Source organism: Siniperca chuatsi, linkage group LG16 (genome assembly GCF_020085105.1).
Source record: "Siniperca chuatsi isolate FFG_IHB_CAS linkage group LG16, ASM2008510v1, whole genome shotgun sequence".
In the NCBI taxonomy this organism is placed as follows: Eukaryota; Metazoa; Chordata; class Actinopteri; order Centrarchiformes; family Sinipercidae; genus Siniperca; species Siniperca chuatsi.
The window spans coordinates 15,681,332-15,703,827 of NC_058057.1; the positions used below are offsets into that span (position 1 = coordinate 15,681,332).

The following is a 22,496-nucleotide window of genomic DNA, read 5'->3' on the forward strand; positions in this document are numbered from 1 at the left end:
ATCATGAAACTTTGTTCCTGTGTCAATGACAAACAATTTTTTGTTGCTGTTTTAGGTGGAAAGACATTTATATCCAAATCCAAGAAGTGGAAACTACGATTAGGTAAAGTCTAAAAAACGATCTTTATACAGTAAACAAAAGGACAAATTCCCTATGGCCCAGTATGAAATGAAGAACAGAAACAGGTTTTTAGAAATATTTAATTAATGTATAGCTAGTTCCTGTCCCATAAAAGTCATGATAGTACCATCAAGAGTATTGGAACAGCAAAGCAATATTACAAAAGTTGGAGGAAGGATATAAAACTTTTTTTCCCCATAAATAATGTTTTACATCTCCTCTGTTTATCATTTGACAGTTCTGACAAAAGTAGATTGTAAAAACTTTACGGCTAATGGAGTTTTACATTATTTTCTCTTAGTGTCGACGTTTCCAATGTACACAGAGCACAGCAAGAATTCACAAAGGACAACATACAGCATGTAAACAGAGACTCAAACATGACATGCCTTCAGTTATTGCAGAAAATACCACCAAAACAGAACATAGCAAAAATCTGAATAGTTTAACCCCATTAAATAAACCATGAGTCATCATATTCTGCTGCACTGTAATTGTAAATGTTTTCCTTTTGCCATGTAAAAAAACAAAAAACTTAAAACAAACTTATCATCACTTACCTACCATAAACATGCTACAACTCCTTTTACATATAAATCCTTTCACATATTCATATTACATTTACATTTTTTTTCTCTGTCCGGAATAGCCTTTTTTTTGTCAAGAAGACAAATATTTGTGCGGAAGGACGAAAAACATAAAAGTTCCTTTTATATTTCACCAATCACCAACATTCTTAAAATCAACAAACATACACATTTAATCTTTTCTATGTCGTATGGAAACATTTGTGCTTAAGGAAATGAAGAAATAAAAAAGTCATCTCTTTCAGTTGAAGCCCTTTGTATTTGGGTAATCGACATCAAGGTCTCGTACACACTCTTGGGTGGGGGTGGGGTAATCAGACGTTTGGCTTGAAGAATAACATGGAGGGTTTAGAACTTGAAGAGGTCGATAAAGTGCTGTGGAGAGATGGGCATGAGGCAGCTGTCTGGGTCGTTGGCAGTACATGGATGGCCACAGTCCTGGAACACAGTGAACAACCACATTGTTAGAAAAAAGGGAAGATCAGCAAACAGTTCATATACAGCAACTTGACGTGAGACACTGGAGCTGGTTGCATCAGCTGTTAGTAAGTTCAATCTTGGTGTAGTCATGATGCAAGTGGAGATTTATACATTACTGAATTGAAATTGATCGCACCGCTAGTTCTTCCGTAGAAATGACTTAAACCTGCAATAAGTGATTTTTTGGCCACTTGGGGGCAGCGAAACAAGCTAGCAAAACTTGCTTGCTTACACATGACTTTTAGAGTGAAGAGTATAACAGGTAATATAGAGTATGGTCAACAAATCTGACCTGTAAATTGAAATGTTGTTTAAATTAATGACGTAAACTGCTATAAAAATTATAATATGTAGGCTTTACTCTCAAACTATGACAATAAGTGTCAACAATAACCTGAATCAACAAACATCATCGCAGATTTTAACTAGATATGCCCAGATATATTAACTAGATATGTGTGGAGGTAGGCATGGTTAAGCAGTCAGCTGCAAAGAGGGAGAGACTCGCTGACACACATAAGGACAGAGAAAGGCTGACTGTCGGTGAAACCTGGACTCCTGTATCGAACTGTGTTGGAAAGGAGAAGATCTCTACCGGTGTTAGTAAGCCGGGCGGACTAACGCCGCTGTGGTTGAGTGCCTTGTGTGTGATTGTGGAATGTGTGTGTGTGAGCAGTAGAAACAAAAAAAACATTGTTTGTGAACAAACTCCTGCATCTCTGTTTGTGCCAAAAAACCCGCAGTAGCCATAGTTTTCTACAATATGTTAAAAGAAACTTGGAAGATTTAGTTAAGTGTCATTCCCAAAATAACACAATATACCTAAATAACATAAACTTAAATCAGTAACGTTTGACTAAAATACCAAATAAGGTTTAATTAGGTTGCGTAATTGGATATTTCCCTCTCACTCCAAATTTCATTAATAGTACTAATTCTGAAACACATATTTTTCTATGTATGCATATAATAAAGAAAAGTAATACCTACATTAACAAAGGATTGGCAGTCAAGCGTAATATATTGACTGGCTTCCTAAAACTTAAAACATTAAGTTACAGCCTGTAATAGTTGATTGCTTTTCATTAAACAGTGCAACAGATGTAAAGAGCTACCGATTTACAGTACGTATACATTACTAAGATCTTTGCTAGCTTTAAGTTTTAATGGTACCTGATTTAATAAAGCAGTAGTTTGAAACTAGCCAGTAGTTACTAGGAACATGAAAGGACTTGGCACACACATTCACTGATGGATTTACAAATAGCTGGTGCAACCTGATCCTGGACATTAGTATACAAAGAGAAACATGTGTTAAACTAAATGACAACAGACAGTTTTCTTTCAGACACATGAACTCAACATTCAGAGGAATTTATGAAACAACAAAAACATGTTTTTTAAAGAATGCGGTTAGTGTCCATTAAAAAGTCAGCGGAAAGAGTGGCACTGTTTACTAAACACACCTCGAGTAAAACATGATGACATCAAGTGAAACAGAGAACAGTATGATGATAAATCATAAATCAGATCATCTGTGAAACATGAGACAAACTGCTAACTGAAGAAACAGAAAGGCATGATGGGACAGAAAGTACCTTGAATAACAAAGCCAGGTGGCGATCCTTAAGGAATCAGGGAGAAGGGGAACCAGGAGGAGAGGCAGGAAGGAAGGGAGACAAGCAAGGAGAGGGATGCAAAGAGGGCAGAGGTTAAAAAGTATAGGGACCCTGTCAAGGAGGATAACAAGATTGTGGGTAGTAAATAATTACCCGGGGGGGCAGATACTATAGGAACAGTGGAATTTTTCATCCAAGTACTGTTATTTTGTGTACATACAAATCTTCCTGCCAGAAGTTATTAAGAAGTTATTAAACTCTGAAAAACGTTTGTTTCTTTGTCTTGCATGTGGTTTATCGTCAGATCTCATGTGTCACTGAGGGAAGTCATTTGTTTGACCTTTGATTGCTACATGTATGAGAACACAGAATCCATTGTATTGGTGGACAACAAGGATTACCATTACCATTAGTGACAATGTGTGCTTATATATGTGAGTCGTTAACTTCCTGTTGAGTAATCAGAACATTATTCTGAAAATTTGCAATTTTTTACACTGGCCTGAAGTTTTAACAGTAAACTGATCTTTAATCAGTCAAAGTAGAAAGGCAACATCACAAAGCCAAATATTTACAGTATAAAGATGGGATTTCAATTGAACTACTGAACACCTTTCTCACTAGAGACAGATATCAGTGTGAGAGAGGCTGTGTGATTGGACCCAAGTGTCTCTGAGAGTTTCCCTGAGTGTACCAAACAATAATGGATGTTTTGTCTCTTTGGCCAAGGAAATACAATGTGTTCTGGTACAAACTTGATACTTGATTTGATAGACTCTCTATGATCTACGTACAGTTTAAGAGATATCAGGTCTGTAAGAAACATCTCTTTGTAGGTTTAATTTACTGTACACACACACTTGCTTCTGCTTCTAGTAAGCTACTGGATATACCACTGAAGTATCCAGAAGCAAAAGCTAAACCAATGAGTTACACTTGCACTGAACTTATTGTTACCTTCATTTAATGTTTTCTTCCAATATAATTTACTTGCAGTCTGATGAACAGTACTGTTTAGTGGTGTTTCCTACATGTTATGAATGTGGTTGCAGGTGTGTTTGTTTACCTTCCAGAAGAGGATGCTACAGTGTTTGCAGAAGTGCAAGGTGTCGCCGTACTGCTCCTTCATTGGATAATGTTTCTGCAGGGTGAAGTACATCAGCTTCCAGTCCACATTATCGCTCTTGGTTAGGACCAAATTCCTACAGAACTGCACACAGATGGAAGGAAACACACATTTAAAACCCCATTTAACAATCATTTAAAACACAGGGGACAGGAGTGTAATTATAGCTGGAACAAAGTGTAATTAGATCTAATTAAAGACATTTTGTCACCAATCCTGAGTGGGTGTTTATACAATATGTATGAGTGTGTGTGTGTAAGAGAAAGAGCGAGAGAGAGCGCTTACTGTGAGCCCTGAGCAAATTGTGGCAATTCTGCCATCTAGTGGACTGCAGGTGAACTACTTAGAAGCCCTCTGGGGGAGCCATCTCTTTGGATGCTTAACCATAAACTTACTTTAGCTGCAAATACTCCTTGTCCACGTCTGATAAAAATTAAATATGTTGCTCTCTCACCTGTTTGTCTGAGAAGTGAAAGTGGCAGAGTTTCTTCCACAGCGTCCTGTTCTCACTGAGGAAATGCAGAGTAGGTGTGGCCTGTCCCAGGTTAATGATGTCATAGGCATCAGATAACTTGCAGAGGATCTTGTTCTGCATGTGTAATGGCAAGTCATTGAATGACGTGCCATCGCACATTTTCTGAGGAGACAATTAAGAGCAACACATTAAATTCAGAGCTGGACTGTACAGAATAACTCAAGGCAAAACATTTAACAAGTTACGATTTATAAACAGCTGAGCATTAAATGACCAGTTCCTACAGATTAGTTGTCAGTACTTCCTCTTCCATATTTCATGCTCCTCACTCATTAAATTCAGTTTACAAGTGGGAGCAGCATGTCAAATGAGCAGTGGGACTGCCTCAGCAGCAGAGATTACCTTCTGCACTTGTGGCCAGATTTCAGATTTGTAGCCAACTTCCCTTTTTAAATGTTAAATGATGCATTTACATACAGGCAACTCAAACTGGACCTGGAGGTGTATTGAGGCCCAGAGCATGCTGAAGGAAGTTTTGGGATGAGCTACACACATGCAGACCCACGCACGTGACACACACACAAACACCAATACACCTTCTACCTTGGGGATCTGCAGGTTGTTGAGCTGCTGCTGCCATTTGAAAATGGTCTCTAGTCGGCACAACCAGATGTTGACGTTGCCTACGAGGACACACCTGCCAACATGGATAGTCAGACTGTGCAGTGTCGAGCTCAGGTCCTGCAGCAGCTCCTTGACAAGGCGCGGATTGTACTGGTCCTCTAGAACTAGTGGTGAAATTATAAAAACAAACAAAAAAACCCCCCCAAAAGACCATATTTAAGATGAAAAAGAAAACATTAGCAACCAAAATGTAACATAATGTAACCAAATCTTTCCTTTTCCCACCTAAAAATACATATAACTGCATGTCTAAGGTGCAACGACAAGCTCTGGCACAAGAAAGAGTGCTGAGAAAATGTATGCCTGTACAATATCAATTTCTGGCTCAGGTCTACTTACCCTTTCGTACAATCTTCTCCAGTATATTGAAATAGTTTTTCTGGGCAGCTCCACTCAAGGAGGTCAGCTGAGACCTGGCTATTAGCTGGAAAAGCTATGGGAGAGAGACAGAGTAAGACAGTTAGAGGAAGAGTCATTTGTACAAGTCGTACAACAGCTTCAAAAGGATTCTTAATCATCATGCTCACTTTTGCAACGTAGTTGAATCTTCTCAAGTCCTGAATGGCACTGGAAAAGTCTAGACGGTTGAGGGCTTCACCAAGCGTGCAGTATCCATGACGCTGTGTGTTAACATGAAAATACACACACACATACATTTTATTAAAGAATTATTTCATTCAAATAATTTATGCGGTTTCAATCAACAGCAAATAAATCCTTCATGTGAATATTCCGGTAACAGCTGCAGCACTCACTTCTTTCGTGCTCCCTTTCTGCACGTAGATCCATTTATCCCTGAAAACAACTGGACAAGGGGAAAAAAAGGCATTATTCATTGGAGAGTTTGGTGTAAATGTACATACTGTATCAGATGGACACAATATGATGAGCACCTTGGCAATTTAATGCAATCCAATACAATAGCTTTGTAGTAAATACTACTTTTGTATCAGATCTGTATCAGATGATTATTGGCGAACTTTAATTTTTAATCCTATAGTTTGTAGTGTTTTTGTATTAGATTGCAATAGGTTGTGAAGTGTCCTTACTATTTTGCCCTTCCCTATATCATAACTTCCCCAAATGTAGAATTTGCTGCAGGGTTGTGGTACTGAGTTACAATAAATTGTATACAGTAGGTGTTAATAATATTGTGTCAATCCTCTGTATGTGCTTTGGGCATTCAAATTGCAGAAACTAAATACACTTTTTAATAATAATCTTTGGAGGTGTTAACACTATTCAACTTATTCAAACTAAAATCAATGGGACATGGCTGCAGGGTAAGTTTTAGATGATCAAACATGGGAATCACATTTTAGGATAATGACCAATCATAATAATATGTGAAGGACTTCCACGTGGGTAGCTGTTTTATCGTACCTGCCCAGCTACAGCAAAAACAACATTAGAAATAATCACAAATGATGATTTTTGTTGTGCTGCACAATAAACACAAAATTTGCTGAGAGAAGACTCAGATTAGACAACCTCAAATGTCAAATCTGTTTTTCAACAAGTTTGCCATGTCAGACTAATTTGAAGATGAGTTGAGCTTCAAGTCCTGTTGACAAACAGGTGTGACTGTTGAGACATCAGGACCTGAGGCCTGATGTCAAATGGCCAGTTGTTGACCTGCATACTGGGCCCACACAGGTGCAGATGGCCCCATCATCTACAGTTGGTGCTCCACAGGGCTTATGCACACCTGCATACTCTCAGGAATTAGACTAAGAGTCACAATATTTAATAATCTAAAATGTTTCCTACAATGAAGTAGAGACATTCAAGTCGGTCATTGTTGACTTTCTAGTGTTAACATCTAAAAGCGTTATATAGTAAGAGGTGGCATACAGTAGTTAGCAGGTGTTTACAAATGTTTGGACTGCTGTGGTGGAAGACGTATTCAAAAGTTTAAATACAATAAGTACAAATAAGTCCTGCATTAAGTGTTACAAATCTTACTTAGGTAGTAGTATGCAAGTACTGTCTGCAAAATGTACTTAAGGTGCCCTGTGGAGTTTTCTTGCAAACAAACAAAAGTTATATTTACACTCATAAAACATTTGCAAAGCCATTTTTTCTTAAAAGTTTAAATCCTGCATTGTTTGCATCAATCTTTACTTGCTAGCAGTCTTAAACAATTTTGTTTACTGTTGGGCAGTTTAATTTATAACAATGCTTCATATTTTATGAGACCATCATGTATTTTGTGAGTTAAATCTTAACCTGCAAAGCACCTAGTAGCTATAGCTGTCAAATAAATGTAGTGGAGTATAAAGTACAATATTTCCATCTGAAATGTAGTGCAGTAGAAGTATAAATCAGCATAAAAGGAAAGTCCTCAGGTAAAATACAAGTACCTTAAAATTGTACTAAAGTACAGTAGTGCAGTACGTAAATTAATTTACATTCAATTTAAGTTACATTCCACCACAGATGAACTGCACAGAGTCTATGATATATGGAGATGCAGAGCACTCAAATCAATTTTAAAAGCCACATATGCTACACAGCATTGCCAAAAACCCTGAAAATGTTGCCCTTTGTCTCACTTACTTATTGACTAAAGTATTTTCTGTAATCTACGCAAAAAGAGGGTTGAATTCCATTTATGGATGAAAGCTGTTGGACAGCTGAATGAGACTTAAACTAGTTTTGTTAATGAAACACACATGTAGTGTAAACGCACCCCAAAACATATAACTGATAAACATTACAAATGTACATGTAAAAAAAACCAACAGCCATCAGATACAATGCTGTCAGCTTCAATATGACGATCTCAGCTGATAAATTACCAAGTGAATAAAAAGTCTTTAGTCCAATAAATCTCAGTGCAAACAAAGCTTTCAATAAGCGGTGGCCCGTTCACTGCATTTATGACTTGTGCCTACCAGTAGTTCTGCTCTGCTTTTTTTTGTACAAAGGGCCTTTCATTTTCATACCACAAACTCTTCACGAAGCCATAATAGTGATTATGTGTTGCTGAAACTCACACTGAGATTTGGTGTTGTTGTTGTAGAAGTCCTTTTTCCTCTTTGTGATGGCGAGCTCGCACAAGTCTCCAACAAACAGATTTTCTTTGTTGTCACTGCAGAGCCTGTTTTTAGAGAGGAAGCATGGGAGGAATTTGTTAATAACACTGTATGCGAGTGTGACCAGTGCACCTGAAATACAACGTAATTACAAACTGCTGTAAAGAGTCAGCTCTGTTGCAGCTTCCTGAAGCAAGTCTGTGACTATTTACTGATGTCCTGTATAGCACTCTGTTGCATGGCATGATGGGTCCTCCTAGGCAGTTTAAGTGCTGCAATATTTTGGGGTTAACAGGACCAGCAAATGTGTGAGTTAAAAATCATAATCCAAATAAATTCTTCTGGTCAAAAATATAAAATGCTGCTGCATTTAAGACAAATTTGAATAATAAGCAGGCTAAGACAGATAACAGGACTCACAGGTCAAGATGTGAAACTATAATGATTCACAGTGTCTGTTATGATAGAGGAAACACTGCAGATGGCAGACATACAGTATATCAGAGTCTGAGAGACAGAATCACAGATGTGACTCACAGTCTTTTCTCAGACAGACAAAACATTATGAGATCTCTATCTGATCTCTGTTATTTCTGGCAGCCTTTCTGAGCCTGATTGGTTGACAAGTGGCCTTGTTACTGATAAGATAGATCTTAACATTTTGGCAGCAGACCTCAACTTGAGATATTGTATGTTGATATTGGGAGGCTTGAATTGGCTCAACTCAACAGCAACCCAAATGAAAACATGTAACATGTAAGCGCATGTTATTATACTGGATACAGATTATCCTCGGGTGTGTGTTTGTGAGGGTCTGTGCACATTTCTTGCTATTTATATTGAATACAAATGTTTTATGAAAGAGCAAATTACATAAAATGAAATAATCTGTACCAAGATCTATTCCTCTGTATCTAGTCATTATCTAATGACCTTTAACTGACAGACCAAAGGGTTGGACTGAACAGGTAATTGACTGTCCATGCATTGATAATCTATTGGCTGAAGTTGAGCACCCAACTGGCAACACTTGGGGAGCATAATACAGTATATGCGTCAAATGATTGTACTGGGAAATAATACCTTAAAAATATGTTATTAGTATTGGGACTGATATCAAAATAACCCCCACTACATCACATTATTTCATATGTGAATGAGTAATTGTTAGTGTGTGTAAATTAGTGTTTTTATTTATTTTAGGTCACAACAGACTATTTGTCCTTATTTGTGGTTGTGGTGCTGGAGCTAAGCATTGTCCGTTTGAGAATATAAACTCTACGCAGTTAGACAGCTTACAAACTTCAAAATAAGAGGGTGGAGACAGCCATGCAGGTCACAGAGCTATCTAGAGCTGAAACAATTAGTCAATTAATCGCTTAGTCACAATCTGGGTCATTTCAACACACATGCTTTTGGGTGAAGAAACTAATTTACTTTTTCCTTCAGCATAAGTGAAGGCATAGCTTTCCTCGTCTGACTGCAAAGTCAACATATTGGCGTGAATGAGCTCTACAGTAATCCCTCGTCTCTATCCATTTATCCAATTGCACAGGCACACACAAACACACATGCAAGCACAATGATCTGTCACAGTGAATTACAAGTGAATAAAATATACGAATACAATAGCTTGGCTTTTTTACACAGGTTGCATGCGGAGCACCGGCCTCCACAGCAGCAGGAACGTTCAAAAGGATTTGTGGATATTTAAACTATATCCTGAAATACATGAGCTAAAGGGGCGAGGGTTATGTAGGAAGCCAATATGAACAGGGAGGACAACAAATAGAGCATGTGGCTGACATTTAGCTGTTACACTTCTCTTACTCACAGTAGATAGATGCATTCAAGTAGCATTTATTATGTGCAAGATGTATCAAGTGCAAGATGACTAAACAATCAAGGCAATTCAGATAGTGTCAGATAAATTATCTGTCACAGAGATGGACAGTAAAGTGAGGGTCAAATACTTGACACTCAACTTTCCAGCATCTATCTGGCACTTGAGTGTTTGCAGATAATATGTGACAGAGGTTTGTTGACGTTAAAAGATACATTATGATCTAAACTACTTCTGTGTAGTGTGTACCATGCCAGTGGCCATCATAGTGTTCTTCTTTCTTTCTGGCCTACATGTGTTCGTCTGCCAAATGTACCTCCATCGCATGAAGTCACTGGTCTTTCTGAGTGAGGCTGCGTTTGGAGAGCGGCCAATTTGAACAGATGAAGTCATTAGTTATTGTCTGAAGTTGTGTCCTTTTGTGAAAAGACTGCTGACAAGCTAATGTGGCACTGTGAGGTACCGTTGTTTGGTTGATCAATAGAAAGGGCGGCACAGTGACGTAAGGGAGATATCACCGACTGGTGCTGAGATTCCACCCCTAACTCTATCAGCACGAGCTGGACACCAGCGTCCTGCTAACTGTTTGAGTGAGGCTTGATCATAAACCGATTGGTGTATCTTGCTATCCCTGCTGAGCACTGCAGACTCATACAAAGGTCTAACAACTCCCCTCCTTCCTCTCACATACACACTCACAGAGACACACACCTACTTCAACAACAAACTAGTGACTTATACTATGCTGCTTATGGCTCTATTCCTGTTGACATTTTATTTTTATTATAGCAGGTATTATTAGTATTTGTTTTATGTACATTTTAACTGTCTTTGTATTGGTTTTATGTCTTTTTTGTAATTGTATTTGTTCTTATTGTGTAAACCGTAGCACAGAAGAAACACAATTGAATACTGAATCTTGTATAGAGAATGACAATAAATTTTACCTTGTACCTTACAGTCAGTATATTAATAGCTCTGGTCCTTACAAGCAAAATGAGCTACCATGTTTGGTTGTAACCCCTGTTTATGTGTTATTATGGGAGTCCAAGCAACATGTTTAAGTCTCTTCTCAAAACACATTTTTATCTGAAAGCATATCGTGATTTTACCTGAACTGGCTGTTTATTTTATTGCTTTTGTGTATATTATGTGTTTTATTTCTTGTGGTATTTTATTTCTCTAGTTGTGAAGCACTTTGTACTTTGTTTTAATAAGTGCTCTATAAATAAAGTTTTATTATTATCATTATTATTATTATTATTATTATTATTATTATTATTATTATGTGTGCAGTAAAGTTTAGAGGCATCACTGAATAGTTGCCTGTGTTATTTATTGGTTACAATGCTTTAGTAAACTCTTCACAGTCTAGCTTTTGACCCTTGACCCCCATGAAGTCAGAAAGGTTAGCCACATGGTTTGACTTGAGAAAAACCTGAGTAAATAAGCAATGTTGTTGTACTTTATTATCATCAATTTTTGTCAATTTTATTTATTACTTGTGATGCTATTGTAAGCCCATAGTTGCTGCCAGTTACAACAAAAACCCTTACAGATTTCACTGATTAGTTGGATCACTGTTCTGTAATGAGCTATAATTTTTGACACCTTCAGAATCCTAATAAAATGCATTTTGTAACAGAAATTTTCTAGGTAAACCTAAAGTCTACGTATATATAGTCCATCATAAATTTGAATGCAATTATTTACATCTTAATTTTCAAACAGCCCTGGCTATCAGATGAATGCAAGTAGCACAAAGAAATGCCATGAAATGAAATGCTAAGCCATGCAGTATACAGTATAAACAAAGTAATGATGTAAAGAGTAAACCTTACTGCACCACACAACCCCCCAACACACATACTATATGAAGTAGGAGCAGACAGATGGATAAAAATGGTAACCTCCTCTTTTCGCTTCCTTTATGTGACCACTCAATGCCAGTTGGCATGCGTCAAAACAGTACATGTTTCCTGCAGATAACAAGGCGATCAATCCTGCTGGGAGGCAACCCAGACTGCCCACAGGGGCACATGTAATACAAACCAGAAAGTCTGAAATAGCAGAACTTGTTTTTAGTTCCGCTGCATTTAACAGTGGTCTTTAAAATCTTTCAACCCACCTAACGCCTTTGGGAGGGACAGTATTATAAAAGCGCACAACAGGTATTGTTTGAACTTGAAGTTATTCTTGTGTGCTGCTATCAGAAGAACTGTTATGTTAACATTCATCACACAACTTTACGCAAAAACCACTGTGACAGGATTTACATGTTACACCAGTTGCAAACATCCAAAAGTAACTCCAGGAGACGGATACAAGGAGTACAAGAAGTCCAATATTGACTTGCTATGCTGATCTGGCACTATGCAGGATTTCAGGACATCTGAAAAGATGCTTTATACACCCAAATTATTATTATTATTGTGTTTTTAGTTTTACCTAAAGGCTCACTCCATTGTGCTTTGACACGTTTATGAGGCAGTATAGTCTCCTGCCTCTGAGGTAATGGAACAACCGAGCTGAGCATTGTGTTCATTAGAGATATTAAGTAGAAGGAGAAGTGAAACAATCAGGTATAGTCCTGTTTCCTGAGGCTTTACCACTACTAAAACCTAACTTGATATACTGTATTCAAATCATTCATCACAATGTTATGCCACTCATGGTTTGTCAGTCAGTCAGTCAATCATATAGCCAAACATGAACAATTACCCAATACTAGGGAATGTATAGTTTTCAATTATGACACAGGACTTAAGTCAGTGTTACTATGTTACAACAGGTTATATATTACAACCAGGTTGCAAGTTTCAGATTCTGATCTACATGAGGTAAAAAGTGTCTAAACCCAACATTATACTCAATTCTGTCTGTTGCCATGACGCCCATTTGGCAACAACTAGCTGCAAGTGTGGGATGCAAATCACCTCATCAAAGACTCTCTGCTATGGCCCTGATAAGAGCTGGCTGAATAATTTTTCTTTCTGACGCTGAGAAGCTATGGCGTCATCAGTGAAATTTGGTCAAGAAGTTTACCACTGTAATTATCTACTGACTCCCTGCCACTTCTTCCTTTCCCCCCTGATCTATTAAGCATTTCTACCAAAGACATTTGGTTTGCAGCCAGGTATTAACACATACTGTAGCTCACAGAAATACATTGATAACAGCAAACAACAACAATCCATGGTCAAAACAGATCATTTCTAGTCATCGCTAAAACACAACAGTCGGGGTGTCTTGCTGATTTAAGACACTAATCATGTAATCACAACATACTGCCTCTGTTATGTCATAACCCATCTCTCCCCCTTCATTTCCTGTCAGCTCTCTACTGTCTTCTGTTTAATAAGGGGAAAAATCCTCTCAAAATACTTTTGAGGTATTTTGTGGAAGATGTCTGAGAACCAAGTCAACACTCAAAGTGAGCCTTGGTAGTCAGTCAGCTGTAGTCAATCATTAGAGTCCACTTTTAAACAGAGATGCAGGGTTAACAAGACCTAATCTTCTCCTGGCTATACTGGTTTACTGTGGTAAGATTCTGAGCAACCACCAATTCTGATGGGCTCAGAATAAAATACCCATACACTGTCATTATGAGTTGCTGAAGTATTTTAGTTATTAATTTATTATTTATTATTTATTTGTAATACTATAAGAAAACATTGATGCTACTTTGATTACATACAATTTAAATTGTAACTTCTGCAATTTGTAATTTCTATCTCTGGATACTGTCATAGCTGGATACACACACGCACAGACGCACACACACACACACACACACACACACCACTCTCACATTCATTTCAACAAACACACATCATTTCAATTTCAAACATTTTTGGATTATTGGTACCATTATACAGCAACATTGCCCATATAGGAAACCAGGAAATACTATACCATTTCCCCCATAGACCATATATGGCTCAATATGGTGGAAAATAGTAAAAACTACAATTATGAAGCCTTGCCAAAATTCAAGCCATATGTACTAACACAGCCAAAATGATCAAAAAAATCAAAAATGAAAAAACGCAAAATGTTCCCAATGCTGCATAAGGGTTTTAAAGCACTGCATAAGAGAGAGCAGGCTACTAAGTTAAAATACTAGTTTAATATGCATGTCACTATTGTATACTACTGAGGATCTAATGAAGTCTAATCTTACCTGATAAAACACTGACTCATTAACCATATAAAGTTTGACACAGACAGTGCTGGTATAAGAATGCCATTAAAGGCAGATATAGATGATAAAGGTGAACAACTTATTTTCTTACTCTTTCAAGTCTATCTCTCTGTTGTTATCTTCCAACTCGTGTCCATAGAAGACAATCCTCTTCCAGCCATGCTCTGTCTTGGTCCAGCTCCATCCTGGCGACCTCCAGTCCTTGCCTAAGAAAGGCATTTTAGCTGGAGGGGGACTGTGAGCAGAGACGGTCGCTTCCACTCCAAACACCTGGAGGGTTAACAAGGATGCAGGATTTATCTTTCTGCCAGCGACAGGAAACCCAGGACACTTGTATTTAAACAATACGTGTTTAGGAGGGTTAAATTAGGAAAGAAATATTCAAATTATTATGGCCTTTCTTTGCTCTTATCAGTCTACAGCCTACACCTAACTACATCCTAATATCAGCTTATTGACAACTACCAAATAAACAAGAGGACCATTAGATTTACAAATGCTGTCTACTGTATATTGAGCCTGTTTTCGCGATATTACGGGTAAACTCTGAGATGCAAAATGGCATACTGAGCCAAACTGCTGTAATAACACACCTGACAACGACTATGACGCATTTATCTTGAGCATTTGAAAAAATAACAGCGTTGGCAAACGCTCTCCAAGTCGTAAAAAAAAATGAAAATGAAGATAAGATAAGCTGTCAGTCGGTTCAGCGCTTATAATCACAAGAAATACATAGAGAATATCAACTACACTATAACATAGTTGTGAATTTCTACAAAACGTCTAAACAAACCTTAAGCGACTCCTTTATTGTATTGCCTGTGCTTCTCCTCCTTGTCTCCGCTGCCTGCCGTGCTGTAAATATTGACGGAAGTAAACACAGTGCGGACACTGAAATTCGTCTACGCCCCCTGCTGCTCTCTGATTGGACGAAATGTCAGAACGTTTCTTGTTGCTACCCAGAGTCGCGTCGCTGATTGGCTGGCCGCGGCTGTCAATCATGTTCTTTTCTTATCCCTTCTGTTTTGTTGGGGCTTTCTTCTACACGTGACAGGGGACTGCGCACATGTACTTATGTTTTGATTTTGAGATGGAGGATGGGAACTCGACCACTGGACAGCTGTGTGAGTGATGATGTGGTTATTAAGGAACATTTGTAAAACAGATATAATCATAGAGTGCTATTAACCAGAATTATAGTTATAGTTTATGGTATTTTATCTAGGTCACTGTTCTGTTGTTGTTTAGTGTGAGCATTAGGGGTTACCATATTTATGTTTAATCGGCACTTTGTTTTTTTAACCACTTGTATTCTTATTATTCCAGCCACTTATTCTTATTCTGTATTGTAGTCTTTTGGGGAAGTCTAAGTCAAGTCTTAAATCATTTAAAGCAACTTGAAACCTACAGTATCCATACACTAAGACCGGACCTTTCAGTGAAGTAGGAGACATCTTGTATCCAGTAGTTTAACTTTTGATTGGAAAAATATTTGCATATTCATAGATTCTGAATGGTATAATGAAGAAGAAGATGTAGATGTAACTTTCACAGGTTTTTATTGAGGCTATTGAAATAATTGTGTAAAAACTATATCAGACAGTCAAGTCTGAAGTAAGTCAAGACTCAGAGCAGTTGAGTCCAAGTCAAATCTTGAGTCCTAATTTCTGTAATGTAAGTGTGACTTAAAGGTCCACAGTGTAATATTTAGGAGGAGCTATAGGCAGAAATGGAATATATTACTTATAAGTATGTTTTAATTAGTGTATAATCACCTGAAAATAAGAATCATTGTGTTTTCATTACCTTAGAATGAGCCCTTTATATCTACTGAGGGAGCGGGTCCCCTTCCACGGAGGTCACCATGTTGCACCACCATGTTTCTACAGTAGCCCAGAACGGACAAACCAAACATTGGCTCTAGATAGGGCCGTTCGAGTTTTTCTGGAGTTTTGCGGCCACTGAAGTTTCTCCTACATGCTTGGAAGGGGAGGGTGAGGCCACACTGGACCTTTAAGTAAAGAGTTTACAGCTATGATATTTATGCATGTTCATCTGTAACAGGAGGGGCATAGTCTAAATAGCTGCTGCCATTAGATATTATGCTTTGAAGGCAAAACAATAATGCAAAACCTGTTGCTTGACTTCCTCAGATACTAAAAATAACATTACATATCACGCATCCATCCAGACTGGTTTATGTGTGGTAATTGTTCCTCTGGGCATTGTCAGTGTGATTACAGTGCAGTCAGAGGTTTAGTATGACTTGCCTGATAGCATAGAGTTGCTTAGATTTTAACACAGTAATTAGGTTCAGTCTTGTTGTTAGATACTGCCCCCTTTAGGCTACATAAAGTAAGTTCAGAAGGTTCACTACAAACAGTACTGACATCTACTGTAGGCCTTATTGATATACATATATACTGTTCATTAAAATAATTGTGTTATATCTATACAGATTTGTGTTCCTCTCACTTTGAACTGATCAGTTAAATTAGTTATCCAACATTGCTGGTAAAAATGGAGAGTATCTGCACCCTGGATTAAACCTCCCAAAACTTTACTAAAAAAAGGCAACATTTAGACCCTGTTGAGTCATCAGCAGGCAAAATCTGTTACCCTGCACCTGGCCCAAATATACGGTGAGATGTGCACACAGCTTGTTGCAATCAATACATTTAAGCAACAATTTGCTTGTAAGAAAAATAATTAACAACTTTATTTGTAGCAGTTTTACAAAATTTAAAGTACTTCAGTATAAAACAATGTTACACAGGCAGCACCAAAAAAAAAAAAAAACAGCCTTAAGTGGTGGACTGAACCTGGTTTGGGTAAGGGGTGGAGTGACGTTGCAGTAATTTTTCAGCCTATATGGTAAAATTGTCTGAGAGCACAGTAACACTTTTACATAATAAAAATCCCAATACAAGAAGACCTACAGCAATGCAAGCAGTGTACATTTTCAGTCTGTAATAACATATTGCGCACGTATAATACATTTCTGCAGGTCGAATCACATATTATAATGCTACTGAAATGTTAAAGTGCCCATTTTTTCAAACTGAATCACCAACTGAATATTAAGAAGTCATTTTAAATTCTGGGAACAAACAAGTGGAAAGGGCAGGACGTGACTTGCCATTATGCGAAATAGCCAGTCAGGTCTCTGGAGAAGTGAAAGGTGTGTCCACAACATGGGTGCACCTGAGTGATGTGTATCTACTCCCATATACTGTACAGAGACACTGTTTGTTTCTGCGTGTGTGAGAGAAACAGAGTGGGTGGTATTTCTGTTTAACACGTTGATTTAACAATAGTCTGTCCTTTGCTTTTTTCTTCCACTCATGTTACAGCCTCTGAGCTTTGAAAGACAGAAAGAGAGAGAAAGTGGTGAAGAGACAAAGCAGACAGAGATTGGGAGGGAAGTGGAGATACAGTTACAACAGGTCACTGGACTTAAGCCTATCAGATTATTAAGTACATTCCTTTCACACAGGACTCAGGTACCAGCTGATTCTTTGGCTGGAAAATAACCACATCCAAGTTTTTCTGTCCAACTGCAGTTAGATTTAATGATTTTATCAGTTTTATTACTGTCAATAAGAAACACTCGACCACAATAACATTGAAGAAGCAGATCTCTCTTACTGACAGTTTTTATATCAGTAACTGTGGTGTGTGTGTGTGTAATGGAATGTACATCTTTCACCTGGAGAGAAATGGGAGAGTACACTTGTTGGATTATCAATTTAAGAGGCAGGTTGCGTAAATGATGATTTAAGGGTACTTTTCATGCTTGTGGTGGTCTAAAGGCCCTGGTGAGGAAGATGAGTATGAGTATGAAATGTTTCATATGCCATAACTTGAGCTCTAAGCCTTTATCTAGAATTACTGCTACCACTTTCTAATAATAACACCTTTTATAAATGGTTGTTCATAAAGATGTATTTATTAATGTTTTATAGATCAGTTATAAGGCATTAATAAGACTTTTTTGGGTTGGAAGACTGCGAAAAATCCCTTTGAGTGATGACGACATACCTTGCAGTCTACAACTTGTTAAGCATTTATTAAGGAATTAACAACATTTGTGACTGCATTATTATGAAATAGAAGGGAAAAACACCAGCTAAAGCAATTTTTCACAACCTGGCAACCCAAAATGTGTTCTTATTAGCAGCTTGCTCTTTAGATCATGAGTAAATGATTTATTAACCATTAATAAATCCATTAGTTACAACTTAGAGTGTGAACTGTTTATTAAGGGTGACTTATTAGAAAGTGGTACCGATTTATTTAAGCAAATGTATAAAGTATTCAAATTCAAAACATTTAAAGTACTATTAATTGAACTAACAGAGTTTGGAATTAGTTTTTTAGTTGATGATGGGTATCAGTGTTTGGCCAGTGGCTCATTTTTGCTGAATGTCACAGCTGCTAAAATTTAAATCTTTGTACTCTTCTGGATTTGTGTGTCAATGTGTGCGTGTCTTCAAGTGTGCACACATGCACAGAATTGTATTCTAAATTGCAGCTGTGTGATAAATCTGTTTAGAATGCACAATTTGATCAAATAAAACTACGAGTAAATATACATTTTCAAAATAACTGTTTTTGTGTTTCAGTGTAGGTGAGGTGGGGCTTTCTGTGGCCCCAACGTGACAGAGAACAGCTAAGCTATATGCAAGTTTGAACAGATGCAAACACGTTTTTTGTCTCGGAAGTGTCTGCTGAAATTGGCACACACACACACACACAGTATGTACAGAAACCAAAGGAACCAATGATATAGGCATATAGACACACAAACACACATACATACACACACACATACAGTACAGTAGTCAGTGTTTTGACTTATCGGCTGCAGTAAAAGTAAAATGTATCATCTATACAGTCTTAGGTATATGGCCTCTATAGAGAAAAAAAGTTATCTCAATCAAGGTCTCTTAACTTTTTTCCAGTCTCTGAAGCATTTTTGCAGCTGTACAGCCATTTGATAATCCTTGCATTGCGCTCAATAACAGATGTCCCTTGACGTATCTTTTCATGTAACTCATCTTCCAGTAGCCCGTCGCTGTCACCACTGTTCCTGGAAAAGCCATCGTCTGATGTAGAGACGCTGACACTCCGGGTGTTTATTGCAAGGTCATCCGAGCACGCCGAGAAGTTCTCCTTCCCCAAAGACTCAATAACCTCACTGTCCAGCCCACAGTACTTGAAGAAAGCATCAAAGTCTGCAAAGTTTTTGGAGTACCTGGAACTGATGTCAGAGTGAGAACGACTGACCCCTTTGCCAGACCTCCTTTCAAACTCAGGAACCGTCAGGAGACCAGAAGATTTGTTCACAACACCAGCTTTCACCTTTGTCCCAGAATCACTGTCTTCTGTGTTGTGTTGTTCTGCTACTCCATTCCTCCTCCTCTCTGATTGAGAGATAACTTCAAGTGAGCTACATTCCTTTGCTGTTCCCTCAAGTGTGGTGATTTTTTTCTTGTTGCCCTCAGCTTCACACTCCTTTTCTGCTGCCTCAGGTAACGGAACATTTCTGTGCAGCAACTTGCGTGTTATATAGTGTTTCCGGTCATTTGCCGATCCCCTGAGTAATTCACATTTCTGTCTGTGAAGCAGAAGAGAGTCTGGCCGTTTTTTGGAGCTGGACCGACGTACCTGCCCTGGTGAGCAGATTTGTGCACCACATGTAGCCTCTGTTGAGTTACCCCCTATGACAAGATTCCCACCACAGTTCGAGCTCCGGTTAGAAGACCCAGTGCTACTCACAGAGGCTGATCCAAAACTGATCACAGGCTCCTGAGTTGAGTTGACCACCTGTTGGCTTTTGACATATTTCAGTTTGCTTGCGGCGAGCCTCTCCACAGCACTCATGCGTCCTTTTGTCTCACTCTCCAGTTCCATTTGCTTTCGAAAGTATTCAGGACCCTTCTCCAGGATTTTAGTGGTATCACTGGTTGCCTCCATTGTAGTTTTAATGACCATTAAAATCAGTTATTTCCAAAGAGTGGGTAATCCTTTAGCGAATGGTCTCTCCAGTGTTAGAGGTAAAAGATTCCATACAAGCCCGTTCTTTGCCTGAGCACGTATCACAACAGGAGACTTCACATTACCCCACCCATTCTGCGCAAGGCTAGTTTTAACCAAACACAAGCTTGTTCAAAGTACACCTGATACCATCACAAGAGAGAACAGTGAAAGCTGACACTGCCACAGATTGTTTTTTCTCTTGTCCTGGTGGAAATGTGGGACTTTATCCTTGTTGCTCAACAAAGGACAAAATCTTACTGATAATCTTAATATCCCCAACCAAGAAAAGTAGTTTCTGTCTTTACAAAATACTCTCCGCTATCTCTTATTGACTCATTTACTAGAGACACTGACTCATCAAATAGGCTTGGCGCTCATTACAGTGCAAATGTTGTGCAATAAATGTTTACCCGAGCCGATTCATCCTTAAGTCATGCAGTGTGTATGATGTCTCCCACGGTGATTGTTAAAGGCCGGTAGATGATAGTTATTATTTGTCAAAGCCATCAACACAGTACTGTGTTCTACTTATAAAAATTCAAAGAGGAACAATGTTTTTATTGGTTATTACATTGAGGTTTTGGTTTTGTATTTGCACAGTAACTGTATCTTACTGGAGTCCACCTGTGCTTTAAAAACTTGTGCAAGGTCAATTTAAGATGATTACACATGAATTTTTTTTATCAATCCCTCTAGCTTGTCAAAGACACTGACATTAACTTTATTTCGAAGTTTTTATTGGATCCTAAGTTGCATGCTTAAAACACTCATAAAACACCATAGAGCACTAATTTGACAGTACAATCAGCCAGTAGTCCTTTGTCTTGTAAGCATGTCCTATTTTAAGGTTATGACCTAGCAATACCAATATTAAATGGGTCAAAGTAACAGCACAAGCAGTTATAAGACAAAAGATAGATTCCATCATTCCCACATGCTTGTTGAAATAATATAACGCCACAATAAATAATAATTGGCAGAAAAAATTGTTTTGCATTATATAATGTGCAATTGGACTCACCAAATGTGCTTTGGCAATCATGATAAGCCCATTTGAGCCATTTTCTGGACATGTGCTTCAATCTGCTGAAACCATAAAACAATGAATTTTATTTCAACAGTTCAGTAAGTCTCCAGTTTACTGTAATGCCCATGGTCTGCTCTACCAGACCTAACTGTCATCTGTGCATAGAAGTAACCTGAATAAATACAAAAATGTTCAAAACATTCAAATTACCAGTGAAGATGAATGAATGAAAGCAGGAGCTGCTGATCAAACAGATATGCAACATGTGTATAAGAATTATGATTGATGATAATCATCCATCCATCCATCCATTTTCTACCGCTTGGTCCCCGTTAGGGGGTCGCGGGTGACTGGAGCCTATCCCAGTGACTTTGGGCCTTAGGCAGGGTACACCCTGGACAGTGGCCAACTCGTCGCAGGGCTAACACAGACACAGACAAGGACAGACAACCATTCACTCACACATTCATTCAATACGGGCAATTTAGAGTTATCAATTAACCTACACATGCATGTCTTTGGACGGTGGGAGGAAGCCGGAGAACCCGGAGAGAACCCACGGTAACACGGGGAGGACATGCAGACTCCACCCAGAGAGATTGTGTGATGTTGGTCCGGTCCGGGAATCGAACCCACGAATCTCCTTATTGGGAGGCAGGAGCTGTAGCCGCTCTGCCACCGTGCACCCCTGATGATAATCAACCAAAGTAAAAAACTTTGGCAACAGAATAAGCTTTTTTCGACCACTCTGCTTCAGCACGGCTCTGCTTCACACAGCATGAATGAGTGACTACGTTTTGGCAACTTTCCACAGTTTCACCACAGGCCCAGATGAGGGTGCATGCATTTTTGTGAACTTTGTTGGCTTATGATAGCTGCAAGAGCAAGGCTTGAATGCAATGGATGGAAATTAAAGAAAGAAAAATGTAAGGACGTAACAACAGACTCCCTCTTGAGTCTGCTTCCTTGTGTTACTGGAAACATTCACTAACCTAGAATCTGAAACATCTGTGTACAAACTGAAGCTAAAGATACCAGCTCTACTTCTTCAAAAGGCAGAGGGCAGCACTGGAATGCATAGCGTGAAAGTCATTAGAATAAAGCCTTGCATTGCCTTTGGCTTAGTTACCCTGCAATGGCTAAGTCCTCATTTCTTTACTTTCCCTTAAGAGCAAACACTTTACATCCAGTGCATCCAGCATCAAATTTCTCATATTTTTCAGTGTTTGCACATAATTATCATACCA

The 22,496-nt window shown here is 38.4% G+C and overlaps 2 protein-coding genes across 3 annotated transcripts; both read right to left on the minus strand.

The window, feature by feature from the left end:
• Positions 1–183: 183 nt before the first annotated feature.
• On the minus strand, positions 184–15,118 carry fbxo25 (F-box protein 25). Of its 2 annotated transcripts, XM_044168880.1 has the most exons (11): positions 14,974–15,118; positions 14,269–14,447; positions 8,092–8,195; positions 5,848–5,897; positions 5,620–5,712; positions 5,432–5,525; positions 5,012–5,196; positions 4,388–4,570; positions 3,874–4,017; positions 2,787–2,813; positions 184–1,146 (listed from the first exon to the last, which is right to left on the minus strand). In XM_044168880.1, exons 2-11 carry the CDS (start codon positions 14,394–14,396, stop codon positions 1,057–1,059), a joined length of 1,098 nt encoding a protein of 365 aa, XP_044024815.1. In that variant the 5' UTR covers positions 14,397–14,447; positions 14,974–15,118; the 3' UTR covers positions 184–1,056. The 2 variants fall into 2 exon arrangements, with proteins under 2 accessions (XP_044024815.1, XP_044024816.1); XM_044168881.1 differs by lacking the exon at positions 2,787–2,813 and having other exon boundaries at positions 14,974–15,117.
• Positions 15,119–16,869: 1,751 nt separating this feature from the next.
• fam110c (family with sequence similarity 110 member C) lies at positions 16,870–20,473 on the minus strand. Its single transcript, XM_044168883.1, has one exon. It carries the CDS (start codon positions 20,175–20,177, stop codon positions 19,116–19,118), a length of 1,062 nt encoding a protein of 353 aa, XP_044024818.1. The 5' UTR covers positions 20,178–20,473; the 3' UTR covers positions 16,870–19,115.
• Positions 20,474–22,496: the final 2,023 nt, after the last annotated feature.